This window comes from Oncorhynchus gorbuscha, linkage group LG21 (genome assembly GCF_021184085.1).
Source record: "Oncorhynchus gorbuscha isolate QuinsamMale2020 ecotype Even-year linkage group LG21, OgorEven_v1.0, whole genome shotgun sequence".
NCBI classification, from domain to species: domain Eukaryota; kingdom Metazoa; phylum Chordata; class Actinopteri; order Salmoniformes; family Salmonidae; genus Oncorhynchus; species Oncorhynchus gorbuscha.
Window position 1 is genome coordinate 5,231,843 of NC_060193.1, and position 10,000 is coordinate 5,241,842.

Below are 10,000 nucleotides of genomic sequence, written 5' to 3' on the forward strand. Positions count from 1 at the left end.
GCGTCAGGCGCTTGTCAATCAGCCATCTTGTTTCATCCTCCCCTTCTGTCTCTTTCTCTCTCTGTCTCTCTCTCTCTCTCTGTCTCTCTCTGTATGTCTCTGTCTCTCTCTCTCTCTGTCTCTCTCTGTCTCTCTCGCTCTGTCTCTCTCTGTCTCTCTCGCTCTCTCTCTCTCTCTCTCTCTCTCTCTCTCTCTCTCTCTCTCTCTGTGTGTCTCTGTCTCTGCCTCTCTCTCTCTGTGTGTCTCTGTCTCTGTCTCTGTCTCTCTCTCTCCCTCTCCCTCTCCCTCTCCCTCTCCCTCTCTCTCTCTCTCTGTGTCTCTCTCTCTCCCTCTCTCTCTCTCTGTCTCTCTCTCTGTCTCTCCCTCTCTCTCCCTCTCTCTCTCTCTCTCTCTCTCTCTCTCTCTCTCTCTCTCTCTCTCTCTCTCTCTCTCTCTCTCTCTCTCTCTCTCTCTCTCTCTCTCTCTCTCTCTCTCTCTCTCTCCTCTCTCCTCCTCCTCCTCCTCTCTTCTTCCCCTAAGAGAGGTGACTCTAGGTTCAAAACCATAAACTTTCTGTCTGGGATGTCTGGTTGTATTTGGAACAACTTGTGATTTTCCTCTCTGGCGGTCAGTCTGTGTGTTTGTGAGTGTTTGTGTGTGTGAGAGAGTGTGTGTGTGTGCTTGCGTACGTGAGTGTGTGCATGTCAGTGTCTGTGTTATAAACTTATGGATGATGGTCCTGTAGTTGAACAATTAAATGCATTATTTCAAACACAACGGTCCATTTCTGCTCAATACGCCCTCAGTTCTGAAGTCATATGTTGAAAGGCCATGTCCTCAGGGTGACTGGGTCAGAACATGTCCTCAGGGTGACTGGGTCAGAACATGTCCTCAGGGTGACTGGGTCAGAACATGTCCTCAGGGTGACTGGGTCAGAACATGTCCTCAGGGTGACTGGGTCATTGCCTTTTTGTGCCGACGTGTATTATGTGTCTATGTTATCTACAGACGACGCAAAGCCCCTCAACCCTCATCTGGGGCCCTTAGTGGAACGCTTGTCCCTACTGATCCTGCGGAGACAGGGGCTGGTTCCTGAACATGTGGAAACACGAGCCCTCCTTAGTCCTCTTCAGCCTGACATGGAACAGGTTGGTAAACACACACACACACACACACACTTTTGTTAAATCATCGGCGTCTATTTGGACAGCTCACAGTGTTCATTTCCCCAGATAAGTATTCCTTGTTGTGGTTAGTCAACCTCGTATACTTGTCACACCTAATCCCTGGTCTCTGATTGGTTTATTGTGTTGTCTATCAAGGGGAGACTGCAGTTGTGGGTGGATGTCTTCCCCAAGTCCCAGGGTCCTCCTGGACCTCCCTTCAACATCACACCACGCAAGGCCAAGAAGTAGGTCGTCCTCAGACGAAGTTTGAATAAAGTTTGACAACGTGATCTTCAATTAAATCTTGACAGATGATCTTCGCCCAGTGGTACAATACAGCCATTCTGTCCATATCTGGAAAACTACAAATTATACCTGGCCATGATACCTGGCCATGATACCTGGCCTTGATACCTGGCCTTGATACCTGGCCATGATACCTGGCCATGATACCTGGCCTTGATACCTGGCCATTATCCCTGGCTATGATACCTGGCCATTATCCCTGGCTATGATACCTGGCCATTATCCCTGGCTATGATACCTGGCCATTATCCCTGGCTATGATACCTGGCCATTATCCCTGGCTATGATACCTGGCCATGATACCTTGCCATGATACCTGGCCATGATACCTGGCCATGATAGCTGGCCATTATCCCTGGCTATGATACCTGGCCATGATACCTGGCCATGATACCTGGCCATTATACCTGGCCATGATACCTGGCCATTATACCTGAACATTATACCTGGCCATGAAACCTGGTAATTATACCTGGCCATTATACCTGGCCATGATACCTGGCCATTATACCTGAACATTATACCTGGCCATGAAACCTGGCCATGATACCTGGCCATGATACCTGGCCATGATACCTGGCCAAGATACCTGGCCATTATACCTGGCCATGATACCTGGCCATTATACCTGGCCATGATACCTGGCCATGATACCTGGCCATTATACCTGGCCATTATACCTGGCCATGATACCTGGCCATTATACCAGGCCATGATATCTGGCCATGATACCTGGCCATGATACCTGGCCATTATACCTGGCCATTATACCTGGCCATGATACCTGGCCATGATACCTGGCCATGATACCTGGCCATGATACATGGCCATGATACCTGGCCATTACACCTGGCCATGATACCTGGCCATTATACCTGACCATTATGCCTGGCCATTATACCTGGCCATGATACCTGGCCATGATACCTGGCCATGATACCTGGTCATTATACCTGGCCATGATACCTGGCCATGATACCTGGTCATTATACCTGGTCATTATACCTGGCCATGATACCTGGCCATGATACCTCGCCATGATACCTGACCATTATACCTGGCCATTATACCTGGCCATTATACCTGACCATTATGCCTGGCCATTATACCTGGCCATGATACCTGGCCATGATACCTGGCCATGATACCTGGTCATTATACCTGGCCATGATACCTGGCCATGATACCTGGTCATTATACCTGGTCATTATACCTGGCCATGATACCTGGCCATGATACCTGACCATTATACCTGGCCATGATACCTGGCCATTATACCTGGCCATGATACCTGGCCATGATACCTGGCCATGATACCTGGCCATTATACCTGGCCATTATACCTGGCCATGATACCTGGCCATTATACCTGGCCATGATACCTGGCCATGATACCTGGCCATGATACCTGGCCATGATACCTGGCCATGATACCTGGCCATGATACCTGACCATTATACCTGGCCATGATACCTGGCCATTATACCTGACCATTATGCCTGGCCATTATACCTGGCCATGATACCTGGCCATGATACCTGGCCATGATACCTGGTCATTATACCTGGCCATTATACCTGGCCATGATACCTGGCCACGACACCTGGACACGATACCTGGCATTGATACCTGGCATTGATACCTGACCATGATACCTGACCATGATACCTGGCCATGATATCTGGTCATTATACCTGGCCATGATACCTGACCATGATACCTGACCATGATACCTGGCCATGATACCTGGTCATTATACCTGGCCATGATACCTGGCAATGATACCTGACCATTATGCCTGGCCATTATACCTGGCCATGATACCTGGCCATGATACCTGGCCATGATACCTGGTCATTATACCTGGCCATTATACCTGGCCATGATACCTGGCCACGACACCTGGACACGATACCTGGCATTGATACCTGGCATTGATACCTGACCATGATACCTGACCATGATACCTGGCCATGATATCTGGCCATTATACCTGGCCATGATACCTGACCATGATACCTGACCATGATACCTGGCCATGATACCTGTCATTATACCTGGCCATGATACCTGGCAATGATACCTGGCCATGATATACCTGGATCCTGGCCATGATACCTGGCCATGATACCTGGCCATGATACCTGGCCAATGATACCTGGCACCTGGCATTGATACCTGACCATGATACCTGACCATGATACCTGACCATTATACCTGGCCATTATACCTGGCCATGATACCTGGCTATTATACCTGGCCATTATACCTGGCCATTATATAGATCCTGGCCATTCCTGGTCATATAGATCCTTCATATTTGATACCTGGCAATGATACCTGACCATGCCTTCCTTCATTTTGATGACTGCCTTCTAACATTCCCTTACTGTCCATCCTGGCCATTATACTGTTCCTGGCTATAACTGGCCATTATAACTGTCCATGATACCTCTAACTGGCCATTATCTAACTGTCCTGGCCATTATCTGACTATCCTTCATATGCACTTCCTTCATTTTGATGACTGCCTTCTAACATTCCCTTACTGTCCATCTGACTGTTCCTATAACTGTCCCTTACCTCTAACTGCCCCTTACCTCTAACTGTCCCTCACCTCTAACTGCCCCTTACCTCTAACTGTCCCCGAGCTCTTACTGTCCATCTGACTATCCCTCACCTCTAACTGTCCCTATAACTGTCCCTAACCTCTAACTGTCCCTATAACTGTCTCTCTTACTGTCCCTTACCTCTAACTGTCCCCCAACTGTCCCTCTATCTGTCCCTTACCTCTAACTGTCCCTTACCTCTAACTGTCCCTATAACTGTCCCTTACCTCTAACTGTCTCTCTTACTGTCCCTTACCTCTAACTGTCCATCTGACTGTCCCTTAACTCTTACTGTCCATCTGACTGTCCCTAACCTCTAACTGTCCCTATAACTGTCCCTCACCTCTAACTGTCCCTATAACTGTCCCTAACCTCTAACTGTCTATCTTACTGTCCCTCACCTCTAACTGTCCCTTACCTCTAACTGTCCCTCCAACTGTTCCTCTATCTGTCCCTTACCTCTAACTGTCCCTTACCTCTAACTGTCCCTCCAACTGTTCCTCTATCTGTCCCTTACCTCTAACTGTCCCTATGACTGTCCCTCTGACTGTCCTTCTGACTGTCCTTCTGAATGTCCTTCTGACTGTCCCTCTGACTGTCCCTAAACTATAACTGTCCCTATAACTGTCCCTTACCTCTAACTGTCTCTCTTACTGTCCCTCTATATGTCCCTTACCTCTAACTGTCCCTCCAACTGTCCCTCTATCTGTCCCTTACCTCTAACTGTCCCTCTGACTGTCCCTCTGACTGTCCCTCTGACTGTCCCTGTGACTCTCCCTCTGACTCTCCCTCTGACTGTCCCTCTGACTGTCCCTGTGACTCTCTGTCCTGTCTCTGACTGTCCTCTCTCCTCAGACTGTCCCTCTCTCCCTCTGACTGTCCCTCTGACTGTCCCTGACTGTCCCTCTGACTGTCCCTCTTACCCTGTGTGCCTCTTACTCTCTCTGACTGTCCCTCTGACTGTCCCTCTAACTGTCCCTCTGACTGTCCCTCTGACTGTCCCTCTGACTGTCCCTCTTACTGTCCTCTTACTGTCCCTCTGACTGTCCCTCTTACTGTCCCTTACTGACTGTCCCTCTGACTGTCCCTCTGTCCCTGACTGTCCCTGTCCTCTGACTCTGACTGTCCCTCTGACTGTCCCTCTCTGACTGTCCCTCTTACTGTCCCTTAACTTACTGTCTCTGACTGTCCCTCTATAACTGTCCCTCTAACTGTCCCTCTGACTGTCCCTCTGACTGTCCCTCTTACTGTCCCTCTGACTGTCCCTCTGACTGTCCCTCTTACTGTCCCTCTGACTGTCCCTCTTACTGTCCCTCTGACTGTCCCTCTGACTGTCCCTCTGACTGTCCCTCTGACTGTCCCTCTGACTGTCCCTCTGACTGTCCCTTAACCTGTCCCTCTGACTGTCCCTCTTACTGTCCCTTACCTCTGACTCCCTCTGACTGTCCCTCTGACTGTCCCTCTTACTGTCCCTCTGACTGTCCCTCTGACTGTCCCTCTTACTGTCCCTCTCTGACTGTCCCTCTGTCCCTCTGACTGTCCCTCTCTGACTGTCCCTCTGACTGTCCCTCTAACTGTCCTCTGACTGTCCCTCTGACTGTCCCTTACTCTGACTGTCCCTCTGACTGTCCCTCTGACTGTCCCTCTGACTGTCCCTCTAACTGTCTCTGACTGTCCCTCTGACTGTCCCTCTGACTGTCCCTCTGACTGTCCCTTAACCCTCTGACTGTCCCTCTTACTGTCCCTTACTCTGACTGTCCCTCTGACTGTCCCTCTTACTGTCCCTCTGTACTGACTGTCCCTCTCTGTCCCTCTGACTGTCTGTCCCTCTGACTGTCCCTCTGACTGTCCCTCTTACCCTCTCTGACTGTCCCTCTGACTGTCCCTCTGACTGTCCCTTACTGTGCCTCTCTGACTGTCCCTCTGACTGTCCCTCTTACTGTCCCTCTCTGACTGTCCCTCTGACTGTCCCTCTGACTGTCCCTCTTACTGTCCTCTGACTGTCCCTCTTACTGTCCTTCTTACTGTCCCTCTTACTGTACCCTTAACTCTGACTGTCCCTCTTACTGTCCCTCTTACTGTCCCTCTAACTGTCCCTCTGACTGTCCCTCTTACTGTCCCTCTGACTGTCCCTCTTACTGTACCCTTACCTCTGACTGTCCCTCTGACTGTCCCTCTGACTGTCCCTCTTACTGTACCTCTGACTGTCCCTCTGACTGTCCCTCTTACTGTCCTTCTTACTGTACCCTTACCTCTGACTGTCCCTCTGACTGTCCCTCTAACTGTCCCTCTGACTGTCCCTCTTACTGTACCCTTAACTCTGACTGTCCCTCTGACTGTCCCTCTTACTGTCCCTCTGACTGTCCCTCTGACTGTCCCTCTGACTGTCCCTCTTACTGTCCCTCTGACTGTCCCTCTGACTGATCTCTCTGACTGTCCCTCTAACTGTCCCTCTGACTGTCCCTCTTACTGTACCCTTACCTCTGACTGTCCCTCTGACTGTCCCTCTTTCTGTACCCTTAACTCTGACTGTCCCTCTGACTGTCCCTCTAACTGTCCCTCTGACTGTCCCTCTTACTGTACCCTTAACTCTGACTGTCCCTCTTACTGTCCCTCTGACTGTCCCTCTGACTGTCCCTCTTACTGTACCCTTACCTCTGACTGTAACTCTGACTGTCCCTCTGACTGTCCCTCTTACTGTCCCTCTTACTGTCCCTCTGACTGTCCCTCTTACTGTTCCTCTGACTGTCCCTCTTACTGTCCTTCTTACTGTACCCTTACCTCTGACTGTAACTCTGACTGTCCCTCTGACTGTCCCTCTGACTGTCCCTCTGACTGTCCCTCTTACTGTACCCTTAACTCTGACTGTACCTCTGACTGTCCCTCTGACTGTCCCTCTGACTGTCCCTCTTACTGTACCCTTAACTCTGACTGTCCCTCTGACTGTCCCTCTTAAAGTCACTCTAACTGTCCCTCTGACTGTCCCTCTGACTGTCCCTCTTACTGTACCCTTACCTCTGACTGTCCCTCTGACTGTCCCTCTGACTGTCCCTCTGACTGTCCCTCAGACTGTGCCTCCTCTGACTCTCCCTCTGACTGTCCCTCTAACTGTCCCTCTTACTGTCCCTCTGACTGTCCCTCTTACTGTCCCTCTGACTGTCCCTCTTACTGTCCTTTTACTGTCCCTCTGACTGTCCCTCTGACTGTACCCTTAACTCTGACTGTCCCTCTTACTGTCCCTCTTACTGTCCCTCTTACTGTACCCTTAACTCTGACTGTCCCTCTTACTGTCCCTCTAACTGTCCCTCTGACTGTCCCTCTGACTGTCCCTCTTACTGTACCCTTACCTCTGACTGTCCCTCTGACTGTCCCTCTGACTGTCCCTCAGACTGTGCCTCCTCTGACTGTCCCTCTGACTGTCCCTCTAACTGTCCCTCTGACTGTCCCTCTGACTGTCCCTCTTACTGTCCTTCTTACTGTCCCTCTGACTGTCCCTCTGACTGTACCCTTAACTCTGACTGTCCCTCTTACTGTCCCTCTTACTGTCCCTCTTACTGTACCCTTAACTCTGACTGTCCCTCTGACTGTCCCTCTTACTGTCCCTCTTACTGTCCCTCTTACTGTACCCTTAACTCTGACTGTCCCTCTGACTGTCCCTCTTACTGTACCCTTAACTCTGACTGTCCCTCTGACTGTCCCTCTGACTGTCCCTCTTACTGTACCCTTAACTCTAACTGTCCCTCTGACTGTCCCTCTTACTGTACCCTTACCTCTAACTGTCCCTCTGACTGTCCCTCTGACTGTCCCTCTGACTGTCCCTCTTACTGTACCCTTAACTCTGACTGTCCCTCTGACTGTCCCTCTGACTGTCCCTCCTCTGACTGTCCCTCCTCTGACTGTCCCCCTGACTGTCCCTCTTACTGTCCCTCTGACTGTCCTTCTGACTGTCCCTCTGACTGTCCCTCTTACTGTCCCTCTGACTGTCCCTCTGACTGTCCCTCTTACTGTACCTCTGACTGTCCCTCTTACTGTACCTCTGACTGTCCCTCTTACTGTACCTCTGACTGTCCTTCTGTCTTCAAGGTTCTACCTGCGTTGCATCATATGGAACACAAGTGATGTCATCCTGGATGATGTCAGCCTGACCGGGGAGAAGATGAGTGACATCTTCATCAAGGGGTGTGTCTTCGATTTCTGTTAATAACGATATGAACATCATCATGACCTTAACATCCCACATTACATACCCTAAACATCCCACATTACATGACCTAAACATCCCACATTACATACCCCAAACATCCCACATTACATACCCTAAACATTCCACATTACATGCCCTAAACATCCCTCATTACATGACCTAAACATCCCACATTACATGCCCTAAACATCCCACATTACATGACCTAAACATCCCACATTACATGACCTAAACATCCCACATTACATGACCAGAATATTGTTAATAATAACGATATATGCCCTAAACATCCCACATTACATGACCAAATGTGATAATTGTCAGAATATTGCTGCAGATGAGAACTGGCTTGTGGCACGTTCAGATGGCATAAACAAGTAGACATTTTTTGAAGTGGTATGACAAGAACCCTCATTCCCAATGTCGTGTTAGTTTAAACTTAGGTTGGGATGTGTTGTGAACTCTTGAAAACTGTTTTGAAACTCATTGATCCTGAATGTTACCTGTTGTGTTGCAGGTGGCTCCACGGTCACGAAGACCATAAACAGAAGACAGACGTCCACTATCGCTCTCTAGGAGGAGAGGGAAACTTCAACTGGAGGTTCCTGTTTCCCTTCCACTACCTACCAGCCGAACAACTCTGTACCATCGATAGGAAGGTGAGATGGAGGAGAGGGAGGGAGGGAGGGAGGGAGAAGAGAGGAGAGGGAGGGAGGGAGGGAGGGAGGGAGGGAGAGAGAAGAGAAGAGAAGAGAAGAGAAGAGAAGAGAAGAGAAGAGAAGAGAAGAGAAGAGAAGAGAAGAGAAGAGAAGAGAAGAGAAGAGAAGAAGGAGGGAGGATGAGGGAAGATAGTAGAGGAGGGAGGGAGGGAGGGAGGGAAGGAGGGGAGGATAACTTCCACCAGAGGTTCCTGTTCCTCTCTACTACCTACAAGCTGAACAACTCTGTACCTTCAACAGGAAGGTACACCTCACTCACACCTCCCTCACACCTCACTCACACCTCCCTCACACCTCACTCACACCTCCCTCACACCTCACTCACACCTCACTCACACCTCCCTCACTCACACCTCACTCACACCTCATTCACACCTCACTCACACCTCACTCACACCTCACTCACATTTCTCTCACACCTCTCTCACACCTCACTCACACCTCACTCTCACTCACTCACACCTCACTCCTCCCTCACTCACTGTCTCTCCTCCCACCTCTCTCTCCTCACTCACACCTCACTCACACCTCACTCACACCTCACTCACACCTCACTCACACCTCACACCTCACTCACACCTCACTCACACCTCACACCTCACACCTCACACCTCACTCACACCTCACTCACACCTCACTCACACCTCACACCTCACACCTCACTCTCTCACACCTCTCTCACACCTCACTCACACCTCACTCACACCTCACTCTCACCTCACTCCTCCTCTCTCCTCCTCCTCCTCCTCTCACCTCACACCTCTCACCTCACTCCTCACTCACACCTCGCTCACACCTCACTCACACCTCACTCACTCACACCTCACTCACTCACACCTCTCTCACACCTCACTCACACCTCACTCACACCTCACTCACACCTCACTCACATTTCTCTCACACCTCTCTCACACCTCACTCACACCTCACTCACACTCACTCACATCTCTCTCACACCTCTCTCACACCTCTCAAGGACATCAGGATAGTTCTACTCGGCGTCATGACAACGACATG

General features: G+C 50.2%; 1 protein-coding gene across 1 annotated transcript in view; it reads left to right on the forward strand.

The window, feature by feature from the left end:
• dysf (dysferlin, limb girdle muscular dystrophy 2B (autosomal recessive)) overlaps nucleotides 1–10,000 on the forward strand; it is a 241,551-nt gene that overhangs the window by 217,052 nt on the left and 14,499 nt on the right. The window contains exons 48-51 of the mRNA XM_046320433.1: nucleotides 988–1,127; nucleotides 1,302–1,390; nucleotides 8,144–8,239; nucleotides 8,782–8,923. Coding sequence (XP_046176389.1) covers nucleotides 988–1,127; nucleotides 1,302–1,390; nucleotides 8,144–8,239; nucleotides 8,782–8,923 — 467 coding nt within the window. The remainder of the gene's footprint in view (nucleotides 1–987; nucleotides 1,128–1,301; nucleotides 1,391–8,143; nucleotides 8,240–8,781; nucleotides 8,924–10,000) is intronic.